The sequence below is a fragment of the Tetrao urogallus genome (assembly GCF_951394365.1).
Source record: "Tetrao urogallus genome assembly, chromosome: 16".
NCBI lineage: Eukaryota > Metazoa > Chordata > Aves > Galliformes > Phasianidae > Tetrao > Tetrao urogallus.
In genome coordinates this window covers 4293090-4311204 of record NC_136829.1, presented here as the reverse complement: position 1 = coordinate 4311204, position 18115 = coordinate 4293090, and the positions used below count along the sequence as shown (strand labels likewise).

At 45.3% G+C, this 18115-nt stretch overlaps 1 protein-coding gene across 1 annotated transcript; it reads right to left on the bottom strand.

The window, feature by feature from the left end:
* Positions 1–6776: 6776 nt before the first annotated feature.
* Positions 6777–16579, bottom strand: ACTR5 (actin related protein 5; the record flags this gene model as incomplete). The annotated part of the gene is made up of 9 exons (XM_079543306.1): positions 6777–7034; positions 8056–8188; positions 9553–9692; positions 10207–10329; positions 12786–12968; positions 13300–13517; positions 14358–14527; positions 15358–15587; positions 16199–16579. 9 exons carry the CDS (start codon positions 16577–16579, stop codon positions 6777–6779), a joined length of 1836 nt encoding a protein of 611 aa, XP_079399432.1.
* Between the last annotated feature and the right edge of the window lie 1536 nt (positions 16580–18115).

The window sequence follows — 18115 nt, the reverse complement described above, 5'->3', positions numbered from 1 at the left end:
TGGAGAGCTCCATCCGAGCTCAGGGGCACCTCCTGCCAGGCTGCAGCATGCAGTGGGCAGCCAGGCTTAGCTTTTCCAGCTTCCCCCCCCCCCCCCCCCCCCGAGCTGCATATCAAAGCTGCTGTGAACAGTATCAGCCAGGGAGCACAAACAAAGCCGGAGGAGAGGTCACAGCCATTCCCACAACTTCCCAGTCACAAAGGATAAAAGCAAAGCAGGAGCCCCCGGCCCCGATTCCTTCCATCCCGAGCACCATGGTGTCCATCGCTGGGAATCAAAGCTTTCCTCTCCCCCATTCTTCCTGCAGCAGGACACCCGTGGCCGCCTGCCGCGTGGAGCAGGATGAAAGCAGCCACAGCCCTCACACCCCGCTGGGCTCCAGAACAGAGCTGCACAGCACAGGGCTCATCACAGCAGCGTCCTCACAGACTGCAGCACATTCACAGCACCTCCGTGGCAGAAGCTCATGGCACAGCATGGTGCTGCCACTCCAACATCCACCTGCATGCTGAGCTCTGTGATTTGTATTCTTTAATCCATCCTGACACGTGGGACGGGGCAGAGCCCTGTGATGGAGCTGGATCCCACGCAGACAGCTCTGGGCACACTGCATTTCCGTGCCTCACTGCTTACCCAGCATCAACCAGCTGTCATTCATTATTGGCAGCCTCCTCTTCCTGTTGTACACACACCACTCCTGCTCCATCCCTACAGGGATGCAAGTGCTCCAGGGCAGTCCTGAAACTACTCCAGGCAGCTGGGACCACTGTCACTGCTATGTGTGAACATGTGGAGCCTCCCTGCAGCAGGGACTGAGCATCTCCAGGTGGCTGCAGCACACCAGCCTCAGCAAGGCCACCATCAGCGAGCGCTGTGACAAACAGTGTGCTCCTGCTGCCGTGGGACACCACTGCCCAACACCTCCTGGGTCAGCTGCAGGAAACTGGTCCAATGCAGCTTCATGATCCGTAGAGTAAATTCATGGCCAAGCCTGGAACAAAACTATTTTCATTTGACAGTGAACGTTTTCCACATAGACAAGGCAAAATAAAGCAATAGAGAGTTTGGGCAGATCGCAGCACCCAGCAGGAAGGCCGAGTGCCAGCAGCAGGAGGTGCCCAGTGCCCTGCCTACACAGATAAGAGCTCAACCTCCACCCAGCAGCTCGCTCCATCACAGCAATACCTGCACCACAATGATCAAACAAGGAGCTAAAAAACTGCTTGCCACTACCAGCAAAAGCAAGGTTTGCCACGTGAGGCTATCTTCTGGAGAGATTTATATCCTAAATGGAGCTTTTCATGAGAAATCCACTTAGTATTCCTCTAAAATTCCAGGAGGGTGAAATCCCCCACTCCCTCATCTCATTAAGATGAAGGAATGCCAGGTATGTGGCAGGAATCTGGGGTGAGAGGAGGAGTGGGGTATATTTTAACCAAGCTGCAGCATGGAAAATGAAATTATAGTGATCTAAGGGTCAGGGCTGGAAATACATTTTGCAGTGGTGAAAAACAACACCAGCCAGGAGCATCCTGCTAATGTATGTGTTCAACATAAAACTGAGTGTAAAGATGACCAAAAAAAAGCAGCCCTGCCACATTCAGCAATCAGAGCTGCTTTTCCTAATACTCAACAAGCTATGCAAGAAGCTTACTGACTGCTCAAAGCCAGAGCTGGCAGATGGAAATCTACCTGGTAACACCCTCTGTGAACCTAAAAAGCTGTGGCAGAATCCATGTTACTGTGGATACAACCTATAAAACAGCTGGGGACATTGAAAAGGTATTTTGCCTCTGGAGTGCTGACAACAGATTATAAAGACAGAGAGCAAACAGAATTATGTCTGGAGCTGTGCAGGGAGCAGCGCGCGGCGCTGCCAGCCCTCAGGGCACCCCCAGGGCTGCTCCTCACCTGATGGGTCAGGCTGCTGCTCAGGCTGCAGAACAAGCGTCAGTGAGTCAGGCTCCATTTCCTGCTTTATTACCATAAATAAAGTTCAGGTATCACATCCTCCAAGCACAAGGAGCTTCGATGTTTTCAAAAGGTCTCTTCTCTGGAATTCACTGGGTCTGAATGAAGCCAAGAGCAGCGCCCCGAGCTTCCTCTTGGTTTAACAGCCTGAGCTGAAAGCGCAGGAGTCTGATGCCTACAAGGAGCCTCACTGACAACATGAAAGATGTTTTCCCCACCAGCACATCGCTTCTATTCATTTTACTTCCTGGCAGATAAAGATAAAACACTTTGTTCTTCACCTCACACCTAACATAAATTAACAGGTAAAGAAACCCTGCCCTGCACAAGATCAGGAATTCTGAGAGCATAAAAGTTTTTGAGTCAGACCATAAACCCAGTTTGTTCCATATTCTGACAGTGCTCAGCAGCAATTGCTGAAGAATAAAAGAAGACAAGTACAGAGTGATTCCTGCACTACTGCATGCCTCATCCAGCTTCAGGCAGCAAGTGGTTTTGAAGACTCCTACCTACACCTGGCCCAGCTGAGCATGAAGCACACATGGACCTACTCCCCTGGGTTTTATCTGACCTCCCTCCTTCCCTGCAAACCCCTTTTCAGCCTTCCCACCACCCTTACTGTCTTCTGCAGCTGTTACAGTGTGAACAGCCTCTACCAGCATGACTCTTGGGTTCATTTTGCTGTTACAGATGCCGAGGCACAGGAGCAAGGTCAAAGCTAACAAGCACAAACTAGCTTGTCAGGAGTAAATAGAGATGAAAATGAAGACAGGCCTCTTGGCTCTCGATCTAGTACTCTCATAATGGTCTCTACTGCCTTAGGAAATGGAAAGCAAGCCCACTGCTCAAAAAAAGGGAAGATCCCTAAGGATATAGAAGAAACAATGCAATTAAAAAGAAAACAAAAAAACAAAAACTGATGGCACTTTGATGTCCTAAGAGCCAAGGCTGGGCTCAGAAGTGGAGTAAAAGGTGTGCAGCAGCTAACCATGGGAAGCTGAGCATCTGCAAAGAGAGAGTAAAACGCAGCGTGGAGAATTCTTGGCAAACCGCACCGGCAAGCCGCAGTCTGAACCACTTAGACCATTAGACCAGGCAGTTTTGTTGAAGCTCATGCGCAAGGACTGGCAGTGGGAGTGAAAAATGGGACTCAGAGCAGCTGCCCTGTGCCTGACATGTTGAACCAGGGTGGAAATCCCACCACCTGACTTGGGGGATAACATTAAATCCATTACAGCAGTCTGCCTTCCCCTGCTCATCCCACACAAGCTTCAGAAGTTCTGCTTTATGCCCGGCTGCTACATGATCATTGCAGGCTGTCACTGGAGGGATAATCCTAAATTTTAAGTGACAGTTCACAGGCATCTCCTCTTTCTTCTGAAATGCTGTCTTACCCAGCACATCATTAACTATTTTGGAGATTAATAATTGCAGCAAAGAGTTCCAACCTTGGTGTCCTGCCGGAGATTTAGCAAAGAATGGTTTGTGTTTGAAGTCGTCGTGGCACAGGAAACATAAGAAGCCTTGAAGACCAGCAACAAGCCCTGCACACAGCCCAAGCAGAAATCTGGGACGTGGGACACGTGCCCCACGTTTAGTCTCCAGGGCTCCTCACTGACGTGGTGTTTCCACTCCGAGCAGATCTTAGGGACCCTGTGAAAGGTGGAACCCAGTTTGAGCTCCGTTTAGATTAAATAGACCAAGCTCACCAAGCCTGACAAATTGCAACTTGTACTTTTGTATTCTTTGACCTGAATTAGGCAGTAACTCGGATGCATAATAAGGTTGTGGGCTGCTTTAAACCTCAAGTACTGAGGACCAGCTACAGACCACTCCACCAACTCAGGCTAGCAACCTCACTTGTCAGCTTGCAGGACACCTGTGCGGATAAACACACTGCTGACCACAAGGCTGCCTACACAGCAGCTCTACTCAGCCCACTGAGCACTTGCCAAAGGCTCTCACAGTGACATCACCTGCACTTTCCTGTCCACAGAGCTGTATTTTTTCCCCTCCAGTAACAATTCCTCCTACAGCTCCCCACGCAGCCAGACACCCATCAGAAAAAGCCAGGAAGGCACCTTACTGGCCCCCTCCTCCTTTAGGTGGCATAAGCCAAAGCACAGGAGGAAGGTTCCAAGCCCCCTCTGGGTTTGGTGCACCCTACATCAGTGATATGGAGAACTGACACCAAACTCTTCACACGGGCATGAGAAAACCTTGCCACAGAAACATCACCACGGTGGGCATCCAGGAGAACTTCAACTAACAGTACTGCCAAAACCAACACTGCTTCCTCCTGCCCTCAGCACCACACATTCAACCTTTGTGCCACCACCACTCACGCAGCACCTCAGCACAACAAATCAGGGAAGCAAACTTCAGCAAGCAAAATCAATCCTGTTTTCCAACATCCACCCTTGTAACATTGCTACTCCAAGCAATTAAGTGACACCAGCATATTTTGCACAGCTTGTGACTGCAATTGTATTGCCCAAGTTCATTAGATACTCCAGTTATTACAGGGATAAAGTAGCAAATTAATAGCTAATATTTAGAAGATTATAGAATCATGCTTCCTTGAAGCAGTCAAAGCAGCTGACTTGGCAACTCCTTACTGCATTAGACAGCTCTACTTTCAATTAATAAGCAGAATGGTTGGAAGTTTGGCCAAGCATTTAGAGTAGTGTTACTACTCCAGATATCGAACGTCACGAGCATTGTGCCTATCACGATAGCTAGAGATGGGTCAGAAAGGGGTCAGACAACAATGGGACACCACCCTGCCCCAGCTCACTGACACAAACAAAACCAAAAGAGGCGCTTTGGTGGGGTGTAACATTTCTGCATTTCAGCACAGCATGCTTTTCCACATTCTTTGAACACCTCGAACTGCCTTAATGTTCCTGAAAAGCAGTAGGCCTGGAGGCAGCTAGGGATAGCCTCAAATCTGGATTGCTGGTCCTAGCTAGAGGCAGCAGGTTCCCTTTTCCTCCTCCCTCCCTCCAACCAGTTGAGACCAGAGGGAGAAACCAGTGCCAGGTGCCTCAGGAACCAGGCAGCGGAGCAGCTCCATACCACTTCCCCCACTACACTCCCTGAGCAATATATGAACATGTGTAACTTCTGCACACAGCTGCGACCTCAGTGTGCAGGACCTCAGAGCTGGACATCACCTTCTCTTAAAATCACAGGTCTGGTTGAGATTTCTGCTATCAGATGTGTGTATCACATCCTATGGCAATAAACTCAACACATCAGCATCAACCCGCATCTCACACCCTTTGTTTTGGCTCAGCAAGATAACTTATCTCAATGCTCTGCAGCTCTCACGGGACTGACTGTAAGCCACCACCTGCTTACCCTCCTGATACCAATTATGGCCCGGATATTTTCCTCATAGTCTTACTTTTTCCAGCCTAACAGTTCAGGGCTCTCGCTAAACTGCTGGTGTCTGCTTAGATTTCAGTCCAGCATTTAGCACTGATTATTCTTTTGGGAAAGCAACAGCAAGTTGTTCAGTGTGAGAAACGGATCATCAGTTACATTTCATCTGGAGTATGTTGTGCAGGACAGGGGCCTGGCTGAAAAACACAACCACTCAAATACATGCTTATTACTGTACTTGTTAAAGAGCTCAGATCACTGAAACACATCAGTGATAAAGCAAAAAGTTCTCTTTATTGCTAACAAATCTTTCAGTGACCACCCCCTACTCTGATTTAGTCACACTGCCAGCAGTTCAGAAGCACTTTAAGTCAAAAGGTAAACCTGACCCTCAGAGGCAGCTAACAATCCTGACTACACTCATGTTGGCCCCCTTTCTAGTACTGTGAGACCACATTAGGAGTGGCAAGGGACTTCTGCTAGGGCATGATCTGTCCTCTTTCCCACCACTGTAATAATATGACCGACACTAATGGTTTCAGGAGAACGTGCTACCAAGAGGCTTCTAATGGAGAAACCACTGCACTGTGTATCATGAAATATAGCTACAGATCAGCTGCAACATGCTCTGTAATATGCAGGTGCTCCCAGCCAGCTTTCAAAGAGCGGAGTCACACCTGTCGAGAGCTGCCCTGCTCAGCCCTCACCCCTACAAAATCACATACAGACTTCACAGGACTGCATTCCTCCTGGTCTGTGCTTTAAGGAGAGCTCTTTCTTTACAGCTGAGCCATGCTGTGTGATCAGACCTCTACTTTTAACCAAGATGCCAGCAGCTGACAAATTCAGAAAGTGTCTGAAATCCCACTGATCGTGCAGTGGTTTACTAGAAGCACGTAGCAAGATGGACATCAATGAGGACGAGCCCAGAGGGCCTCAGGAGGAGGCCGAGCAGCCCCTCCAGCACAGCTTCGCAACAGCTCACTGCAGCGAGCAACGGAGACACCTGCTGGGCTGACTCGTGTAATACAAGCCCAGCTTCTGCACTGTGCAATGAGAGCAGTATACAACCAGTACATTTTAATTTAAAAATATCCATAAACATTTTCAAATAACCCCGAGTCTTATTATAAAAGTTCATAAGACAGTATTCTCCTCTGGAATGTATTTTTCCTGCGCTCCTCCTTGTTGATTCACATCCCCGTGCTATGCAGAAGCAGCACAATCCTTTACAATCACTCCAGCTCTAGAGCAGTACATCTCTTTCAAGCAACAGATGAGATGCTTTGCGCTCTCAGAGCAGCCAACAAGACAAGCCCAAGGCCTGTGCTCCACACACAGCTCAGGCTGCAGAGCATTCGCTTTATTCCTCGCACTGTTACCTCCACAGGAGGGACTGTGACAAAAGCTCATCACTGCTACGCCTGCTCACAAGGATTGCCTGTACCAGCTGCCAGGGCCCTGCTGGGTGCTAATGCCTCTGTAGTCCTTGGGGCCTGCTTTGGAAGGCGAATGGGCACGTAGACATTGGAGGCACAGTGCTCCTTGAGGTATTCTCCCCCTTTTTCTTCATAGTCTTTTCTGGTAATCCAACCTTCCTCACGGGTCATGTGCTCCACTGCCCAATCCCGAGCCCCGTACCAGGCATCTAAAATGGGACTGGAAGCAAGGTGAACCTGGAAGGAAAAGACAACAACATCAAATGCAGGACAATCCCAGCTTAAGATCTGAACACAGGAGAGAAAAGCTCTTTTCACCCCGGTTACAATGCAAATCACAATTTCTCAAGTTTGAGCTGGCAATTCAGTGCTTCTGGAAGCAGTGTTAGGAAAGGGTCTGAAGCATGTTTTCTCCTTCAGATCAATCCTCCATGAAACTGCTGAGTTTCTACAGCTTCCAGAGCACATGCATGCATCACGCTCACAACCAAAAGCACTAGCAGCTCATGGTAATGCAAAACAAGCATCAAGTGCTCAGCAACATTTCCTACTTGCCTGAAGTAGCAAGGTGGAATTCTGCAAGCCAAGAAATCACACTGTGGGAAAAAGACTACACATGTGCTTTCCATGTGCTCTTTTTTCTTCTGGAGGAGATTCATGCTCCCATTTAAATTATTCTCATTACTGTAGCATAAAATGCTTCCTGCTGCAGCTATAAGCTGGCTGAACTAGGCACTCTAAACACCATAAATAATATCTGTGAAATGACACATTTCTGACAGAACCACAGCACAGAACATTTTAACAGAAAGAAAACTCTTATTTTTCATAGGTTTTTAAGACACTTTTCTTACTATTCCAGATAATCTTTAGATGTAAGTATACCAAGTAACTTCATTTTCAAATGAGCACACTTTTTCCCAGCAATGACTCCTAACAAAGGCTGCTTGTTTCAGAAAGTAACTGCCCCAATTTGCAGACATTTGGCCAAATGTGCTTTTTTGTGAGTGCACAGCCCTTCAGCTGAAGAAACTTTTCCAAGGCAATTCTACTCTTCCTAACGTATTCACAAAGACCAAGTGCATCATTCTTCCACCCTCATGCTCTTAGGTCAAAAGCTGCCATCTGCCTTGCCATAAAACAAGCGTTCTCCATTCCCATGCTCTGAGGACACCCACTCTGTACTTCTCCCAGCCTGAAATATTTTTTAACACAGATGAACAGGATGTTCATGAAAACATTCTATCAGTGTGCGTACCAGAAAAGATGACTGGAATGGCCTCATTTCGAGGAGTTCTTTCTGGACTCTGGCCTTTAGTCCGGGGTACATTGCATTTCCACCAGTAAGAAAAACATTCTGCACAAGAACAGCTTGTTGCTCTTTTGAATACCTACAAGGAGGAAAAAAAACCCACAAATTCTGTCTTTTTTCCAGGAACATTACTTCTCTGAACTGAACAGCTAAGAGGGAGAAACAGTTTGTCTTCAAGATTCACATTTTGAGAAATTTTCTCCACCTCACTGGCATGAAACCCTGTGTTCATTAGGTTTCTGTAAATTTAGGGGGTGGCAGAAGAAAATCCTCAAAGCACTCTGAACTGTATCCTCATAAATCAACACTTCAGTAGAGCTGGAGTTCTTTCTTTCCAGAAAATGTAATCTCATACACTCCTAGAGTTCGATAACTTACAAACATCACTGACTTTGGTCGTACAGAGACTGATACCTTACGTTGTGATAGGTATTTACAAGGGCTCTTTGTTTACCCCACAACAATTTGGATCAGAGGTCTTCAAAGCAGGATGTGTGCAGGACAAAGCACTGCTGCATGGGAAGAAAGTCACTTTCACAGAACCATAAGGATCTCTTCCAAGCTCAGTGATTTTACCATTATCAAGTCCAACCATCAACCTAACACTGCCAAGTCCACAACTAAACCATGTCACAGAATCACAGAACAGCCAGGGTTGGAAGAGACCTCAAGGGTCACAAATCTCCAACCCCCGAAGCACAACATCCACACATCTCTGAAGTACCTCCAGGGATGGCAATTTCACCAGTTCACACAGTGCCCCAATGCCTATCCACCCTTCCACAAATGAATTCTTCCCAATATCTCATCTAAGCCTCCCTGGCACAACTGCAGGCCATTTCTTTGTGTCCCACCACTTGCTGCAAAACAGACCAACAGCCCCCATGCTGCAGCCTTGTTTCAAGCAGTCACAGAGAGCAATGTCTGCCTTCAGACTCCTCCAGTTAAATTCAGTTCCCCCTGCCATCTCTCATGTCATTTTATAGTTCCTTCACCAGCTTTGCCACTCTTCACTGAATGCATTCCTTCAACTCAGTATCTTTGCTGTAGAGAGGGGTCCAAAACTAGTTTTTGTAACACTGATATTCAACCTCTGTCATATCCTTTTTCAACTTCTACTTTTATTTTACAATGTATACATGCTAGTTGAGTAGCACATGTATCTAATTTATAAATAAATACACATATATTGACAGTTTAAAATTTTTAATAAATATGAGTGAATGCCTAAAAGAGTTTGAAGACCATTGACTCAGATGACCAGAAACTTAGATGTCGTTTTCAGAACAGAAAGGCATCTCTAACCTTCAGTGCTCAAGCCTGACAAAAAAGAGCTACTCAAACATATCTTCTCAGGGCACTGTTAAATAACAAGTATTGCAAAAGCTGGTATCCAAACAAAGGCTTGTTTGAAGAAGGTGCCCAGTATCTCTGTGAACTCACCTTTCGAGGACATACTGCATCGTTTCTGCTATACCAGTTTGGTCTTCTCCTATCAGGGAGGGCTGGAAGATGATCTCTGGAGCCCTTATTCTTTCAGTGCCAAGAAAAAGTTGGTGGTATTCTGCCAGGTTAAACACGGGCTTTAGAAACAGGAGATTGAAAAGTAGAAAATTATACTAGAGAACAAAGGAAGCAAAGATTCCAGAGAATTCTCTACTAAAAAGATCATGATATTCTCTCATAGAAAATACCATGCTGCAAAAGGTTCTAGAAGGATACAGAAAACTGACTCTTTTTTTTTTTCCTTATTTGTTACCACTCCTAAAGCTGATTTGTTACCAGTTCTAAAGCTCAGTTTCACAAACTGAAAGTTTTGTTCACACTGGAATGTGATACAGGCTATGAGTCACACACAAAAGCTTAAGCAGGACTGCTTCCCTAAGAACATGGCACTGCTACAACGTGCAGAGAGCTGACTGGGTGTACTCATGCTCAAACCATCAGTCATGGCTGTGAGGACTCCTGCCTTGTGCACAGTTCAGAGGGTTAAGAATCTCTTTTACAAAACAGAAAGCACTGTTTGTATCTGGAGAAACAGTCAAACAAACAGCAGGCAGTAACCCCTGACATAAGCTGCAGGTATTGAAGTCAAACCTGCACTGCAGCAACAGGCTTCTCAGCTTCAGGTTGTTCCTCAGCAAATAAAGGTTCAAACTCATTAATACTTTCAACATCTTCCAGTGACTGCTCGCTGCCAAGTGGATCCAAGTCAGGGGTCTGGAAACAGAATGTTCAGATCTGTTAGCCCAGATGAGCTAAGCACACGCACAAAACCAGTTCTGGTGACACATTCAGAAAATCACCCCTGATTCCTGCACATCCAAACTCTCTACCATGCTTGGAAATAAATGTTGTTCTTCAGCACTGAAGACAAAGATCAGAATGATGACAGCCCCTAAAACACGAGTGGAAAACTACACTCAAAGAATAAAAACCAAGCACTTTCAGACTTCTTTATTATTTTATCTTGAAGCCAGCTCAGAAATTAAAAGCCTTAGTCAACAGGTTGAATGCCAGGACCCTGTTAGCATAATAACATATTAAAGCTTATTAAAATAGCTTTTAAAGTTGGCTGAAACTTGGTGCTCTCCCAGCACCTCTAACCATTCTATAATTACCACTTAATTCCCTTCTTTGCTTGTGTGGGACTGGAAAACAAATATTTGCTAGCTAAAAAGCTAGCACAGTTTTTGACAGTTGCCTACTTGTAACTGGTTAGCATTTGCACATGGGATATAAAAAAAACTCCTTGCATTTTACACAGACATGAAAGCTGCTCCCAAAGCTCCTTCCTAATGAAAAGCATCACTCCAGATCACAGAACACTGTTGTGAAGGAGCACTTATTTTATTATCTCATTTATTCCTTCATTATAATGAAGTAGATTTTTAATTTCATCACTAAATATTTGGTTTTGCCTTTTAAGGTAAACATTTGTTACAACATTTAGAAAGCAATAGCAGGATGAGATAAAGCTAGAACATTTAAACCTTCTGAACATTTCATTTATCTCATTTAAAAGACAGGCAATTACTCCAAATTGAAGATGTGTGCATTGTGAACACAAACTAAAGGGATTATTTCCAACATTTCTGTCCTCTAAAAAACAAGAAATAACAAAGAACAATAACAGAGAAAAGCAGAATAGAGCAGAAGAGCTGGCACAGACCCCAAGACAACAGAATTAGCTTTTAGCTCCTTCACACAGCCACAAAGATGGTTTATCTTCACAAATGGATTCACTGGTAGCTGTAAGCTTTCTCACAAAGCCCAGACCAAACAAAAAGGGCTTGCCAATTCATTCCAACATTTGAGACTACACCTTGTAAACAAGAGGAGCGTCTGATCCAAAACAGACATGTTGGAACTTAGGCACAGCCACCTGGCAGAGCTACAAGCAGCCCACTGACATTCACCTCTTTCTAGAATGTGGGTGAAATCCACTATAACCCCATTTGGCTCACATGCATTCATTCTGATTCTTACACAAACTTTCCTGATAAGGATAGAACCCACAAGAATCATCTCACTGGCTAGTTTTGGCTATGTCCCAGGTTCTACATAAAACACGGGAACTGCTCTTTCTGGCATCACTCTCCTCCATGCTTCATTCTTGTGTTTTCTTCTCTACCTCTTCCTGAGCATAGACAGATAAAACCGAAAATGATCTTCTGTGACTTGCAAGGCAATTAAAAGCAAGTGTAGAAATAGATTTGGACCATCCCTTAGAAGCAGCTGCTATGTGCTGGGCAAAACAGAAAGTAACTTTCTCTTCTCAGAGAAAACTCCAACAACCAAGCCTAGCACTCAACCTTTTATATCTGAGTAAAAAGAATAAAGCATGCTGCTCGACTGCACCAGAACCATACCCTAAACAAACCAAAGGGTTGGCTGCTTACCATAAAGTTCCCCGCATCTGAAAGCAAAGAACAGAAAGGCAGACAAATATTTTTTAAAGCCTAACAGTTCCATACCTTTAATGCTACATTACAAATATTTAAGGATAGTCTGACCTACTACTGTAACAACTTAAAACTCAAGTACTTGCAGTCCAATGTCATCAATTTTCTTAAAAAAGCAAAAAGTGGACCTGATGCATTATAGATTATTTCAGCAAAAGTAATGCAAAAGTAAAGACAGGAGTTAGCTTGCAGTACAAACAAGATCAATATGTTACCTGCTGCATTTACAACCCTGTAAGCAAGCCATCCTTCAGCAAGAATGCTGACTTGCATATGCTGCCAGGAATAAGTACAAATGGAAGCAGTTGTACCTTCAGATGATCTTATCTTTTAGGGCTGTTTCCTTTCTTCCCCAGTTGAAGTCTTTGAGGAAGCTTACTGACTTTATATAACTGTGCACTTTAACCAGTGTCAGCAAGCCTAGAGATTATGCTTAGAATTGTAAGAAATCAAACTGTAAGATATATCCCAGAACACAGTGCAAGAAGGGTTACTGATCTTGGGCATACTCTTAAACACTCATAACTCCAAATTTCTGTAACTACATTGGAAGGCCCCAAACGGGAGGAGCAGCTGCCAAATCAGCAAGAAGCATGTTAAAGGGAAACTTTAACCCATCAATAATACAGATACTTACAGATAGAGAACACTTTAAGACAGAAACTTAACTCTCACAGAGATTAGAATCAGATTAACTTGGAGAAAACATACCTCTGGTTTGCTGTCCACAACATCCACTTCGATATTGACTTCTGCCTGTAGGATTTTTTGTTTTGTCTGTTCAATGGCCAGGCTCAACTTGTTGATGTAAGACTGAAGTTCCTCTGCAGAGTCCATGTTCAGCTCCACTAAAGCTTTGTGGAATTGATCCATGTGACCATCTTCCAGAAGTTCCTACAGACAAACGAGAGCAGGCTGTGATGGATGGATGATACATGGTAATCAAACACACACTAGCTACATATGCATATGCCCTTGTTATGGCAGATTCTGAACGTGCAGGCTCTGCAGCATTCAAAATACCTCACCAGAAAAGCACTTTCAGAACTTGCAGGTATCTCCTGCATCAATTCCTTTTTATTCTGTGAGTAACCTCAGAGATCTCATATCAGAAAAGGCAGAGGATGGTTACAGCTTCTTTACAGCGATGCAAAACTTTCTAGAAAAGCTGTGAGGGCAGCCTGCACATCTCCCAAGAGACTTGACAAAAAACTGCCATCATTACCTGTACATAGAGCAGCCTGTCCAGCCTCTCCTGGTCCAGCTGCAGCTTCTCTTCTCTACGACGTGCATTGAGCTCCTGAAGTCTACGTAACTGCTGCTGCCGCCTCTCCTGCTTTTCTTCTGATGTCAGAGTGCTCCCCAGGAGTTTGTTAGAGAAGGGCAGCTGCATCTTGTGCACGTTGTTCTCATAGTACTCTGGTGAGCGCCACTTCTGTAGTTCTAAATATTTGAGAAGTAAAAGAACCATTTTGGCAGGTTGAACAGGATGATTCACACTCTGTACATGCTCCAAGCCACGTTCAGACTTAGGAGAAAGCAGGCAACAATCCAGCCCAGGATTCTGCCCACTTCTTGGCAGTCACTCCAAGAGTTATTTAGCTGCCTCCTCAGAGAACTGCCTTTAAGTCACACTCAGCACAAATGGTTCTTAGCACTCTCTTCTCCAGGACGAAGCAAACAAAGCACTGAGAAGTGGGAAGCATGCAGCCTCTTCTCTCTTTTCAATTTGAGAGCTCTCACATGTTTAAAACCACCGCAGGCTCTTTTGCATGTGATAAATTGAAGAAAACACTACTCTGTGGCCACTACTTGAAAATTGTCATGGAGATTTTAGAACTTCATTATTTCACAAAGAAGTCATGAGAACTCTCCTCAGCAATTTTGGAAACCTTAAAACAGATATGCAAAAACACCCACAGGGGAGAAACGTGGTCAGAAACAATCCCAACCATCTGAGCTTTCTGTTGGAAGCACAGAGTAAAATTACTAATAAAATAAATTCATTCTGACATCTGTAGAAATCTATCACTCACAAAGAAGTCTGAACTAACAAGGAACAGATTTCTAAAATTCAATCTTGTTTCACGAACTCCTGCAGAACTCAAACTGCTAATAAGCTTCTCACATGTAATGGATTACAGAACCCTCCTAAGAAAAATAAAACAGCAGTGGAGCGTTTGTACCAGAATCCAAGTAGAACCTGAACAAGGGATAAAGGGGCACAGAACCAAGGTTCAGTGAGCACTACTGATCAGTACAAGAAGTTACAGCTGGTTCTACCTTCTGTATAGTCCTCCGCAATGTAGCTGTGCTCATGAAGTATTTCCTCCATGCGACTGAGAGTGATGGCAGCAAAGTGCCCGGGGTACTTCAGCTGGAGGAGGCGCTGCAGGTACACAGCTGCCTGACAGCCTCCAAGATTGATACGCTTGCAGTTTTTAGCATCCAACCTGGAAGTCCAAGAGAAACAACAAAAACTGAAGAGCAGTTCACTGTGAAAGAGACCTCCTGTTCTATTCAGCACTATCATTTTAACATGGTCAAGTGGGGAGATACTTATGAGTAAATATTTTAAGAACCTGAAAGTCTTAACACATCTTTTGGTTTTTTCAGACAGCAGCCCTAAGCGCTGCATTATTGCTTGCAGATGCAATTCTGGAAGGCTCTGTTTTAAAAAGCAAACAAATTAACAAACAAGAAAGCAAATAATTTTAGCTATGGCAACAAAAAGATATTGTTCTACTTTAAGAAGGGAAGCTATGATTCTGGGAAGCTAAAAGTAGCTCCTCTGGCCTACGTATGATTCCCAGTTGGCTAGGTCTGAGCCTTACAATTGGAAGCCTTTGCCAGATGTCATTAAGCCTCTTCCTGCAGTAAGGATTACAAAAAAACAAAGCAAAACTGAACAAAACCTGAGCAATGGGGCCAAATAACCAGAATGATGAAAGTCTGGAGGACTGTAGAAATCTCACAGAGTGCTTTTTTTTTTTTTCCCCAAAGCAACTTTAAAACCTAACACTTTTTTTTTTGTTGCCAGGTCGTACTTAGGACAGATATCCTCACCTACTTTTTAAGTATGAAACTAAAAATAAAATATACACCAGGACAGCATTGATTCTTCAATTCAAAATTCAACTGGAGTAGTATATTGCTCTTCAGTGCAAATTAGGACCTAGTAAGAATTTGTACTGCAGGAGCTGTAAGGCTGAATGCCAGAGGAATAGGTATTTTTACCACTGACAAAAAGAACCTAGTAGGCATCAGGACACTAAGAACTCACCTCCCTTCTAGGACTGGCAAAATATGTGTACACTGATAGCCTGAAGATATCACCAACCCACTGCAAGGCCAGTTCTGCCTCCTGTTGTGGTAAAAGCTGTACAAGCTATCCACACCATAGGACACTTTAGGAACTTGATAGCATTCAAAGAGGAGCTCTGACATCATTTGCCTTGAATACAAAGGATTGCACACTGCTTCTGTCAAAACTATTGGATGATCAACGCAACCCTGTAAGAGACAAGAGAAAAGGAGGAAAAACAAGATAAGATGGACAGAAAAATCCAGAGATACCTTTCCTCTTTTTAAAGATCAGCTTCAACTCCTCCAAACAGCCATGAGCACACGCTTTATGTGCGGGCTACTGAACACTTACGTTACACCCAGTGTCCAAGGGGAGAGTACTTGCCTACAGGTGGGTTCCCCCTACTAATTCAACCAAGGCATAAACTCCAAAATGTGAAGAAGAATGGATTTTAAAGGTATACTGAATAAGTGGAACATGGGAAGCTCCATGCAAACACATGAAAGAACTTCACCATGAAGGAGCAGGGCCACAGGACAGAGCCTGCTTTCCACATGGGTTGGACTCCAGAGGTCCCTTCCAACCCCCGCAGTTAAAGACCTAATTAACCAAAATCTATACAAGGTGGAGGCAAAGCATGACTGGAAACTGCATTTAGTCCAGCCCTAGGTAAAGCTTTTGCATTATGTGGCTTCAGCGAGCCATCTAGGCACACAAAACATTTTCAATGGAAAACGAACACATTTCTAGTTAAGGAAACCGCATAAAGTCGTCAACGTTTAATCTGCCTCAGGAGGCGATCCCGGGCGGCTGGTACCTGCGAGGAGACCCCCAGGCGCTGGAAGACGTGGTCGAAGAGCAGCTCCTGCAGCTCCAGCTGCACGGGCACGTTGCGGTCGAAGGGCGAACGGAGCAGCCAGCGCAGCGGCTCGGGGCTGCCCAGGTCGTTGCCCACCTGCGTCTCGGCGCCGGCCGCCCCGCGCGCCCCGCGGCTGCGCGCCGCCAGCGAGCGGAACCGCAGCAGGGGCTCGGCGGGAACCGAGGGGTCGGCGGCGGCCCAACCCGCCCGCGTCTGGAACGAGCCGTTGTCGATCACCAGCGGCACCGGCTGAGGGCTGCGCACGGCCGCGCTCGGCGCCAGCACCGGGTCCGGGGCCCAGCGCGCGTCGCGGAAGGCGAACACCCGCCCCGCCGCCATCTTGGGCGTCCGCACCGCTCCGGGCAGCAACGCGGGCCGCGCTCGGGTTCCGGGCTCTGCTCTTCTCTCAGAGGAGGACCGAGGAGGACTGAGCTGAGCTACAGAGCCCACAGCCCCCCGCAGAGAGTGACGCTGCAGGATCCCGTAGCGTTGCAGTTTGCAGTAGCACTAAAAACGAGGTCCCAAAGAAGCAGCGAGGCGAGGTGTGGCCACGCAAAGCCCACAGGTGGATGGAACAGCGCTGATTGCTGCTTGCTTGTCCTCACCTGGTGATTTGGAGGACCCTCGAGCTCAGCTTTTGTTCATCACTATTTATTAAGGAATTTTAGCATCTTCCATCACGTGCAGTTTAATTTGACCTGTAAACCCTCTGCTGCTGCACAGCAGTTAACAGAGCAGCACGTGTCGGTGCTCGGGGAGAAGCGATGAGCACCAAGTTATCAAAGCCACCTATCTGCTCCTATCTCAGCTCCGGCTGGGCTCCTTTGTGAGGCGATGTATACAGAGATGCGTGTCCTATGAAGCATGCTAGCTTGCCTTTCTTGGAGTGAAGGGAAACAGGAAGGCAATTAATGCTAAAGTATATTTTCCCGATGGATTCGCTAATAGATTGAAATATGCAGAGAAGGTTAAAAATGGGATCTGTGTTAAGGTGGGACATACATGTACTCCATGTCAAACAAGAGCACCTGGGATAAGTGTTTTTTAACTAGCTAGTAGTTATGTTCTGAACCTCTGCAAAACTGATTCTGTGTTACTGATTTCTCAGAAGTTACCTTCCTTACCAGTTTCAAAGAGCAATTGAAGTGCTTGGTTATACCCCTGTATTAGAAGATATAAGAATCCCTTTACCTACCATTTTAACATCAGCCTTGAAGGCTTTCCAATTTATTCTTATCCTGTGATTACCAGCTGAAGCAGTGACAATCAAATCAGATGTTTTCCCAGGTCTCCTTATCCCGTGCTTAATCCGTTTCACCCCCTCCCTGCCCTTACAGGGCTGTTCCTTTTGCAATCCGTGCTGAGGATACCAGTGGTCCTCTTGTGATTAACACAGTGATGCAATCAGAGTTATAAAAAGGTAGTTAGTAAAGAACAAGCAAGCTGCTCTAAACTTAGATTAACCTGAAGCTAGCAATGAAGTATCCTCCAGTTCCTTTGGTGACTGAGCTGACTTTGCCTGTTTTCTTTTGCCTTTCTTTGCCATATGTGCTAACACTGATCATAGCAGTGATCTGGCTACGGCTCTTACTTAATGAAGGTAAGTTCTGCAGCTGATTGGATGCGTGCATCTGTAGAAAGGCTTTGTCTCTATTAACTTCATCTGTAAAGCATTCTGTGAGCTACTTTTAGCCTAATGCCTCTCATCACAGAGGGAAAATAAGTGTGGTTTTTGTTTGTTGGTTTTGTACTTTTGGTGGCCTACAGAAAATCAAATGATCACACCTTTCTGTTAAAATGCTTATAAGACTAACTCCTGCTAGCTGCTTTTTTTTTCTTCAGAATTAATTCAATTTAAGAGAGATAAAAGTCAAA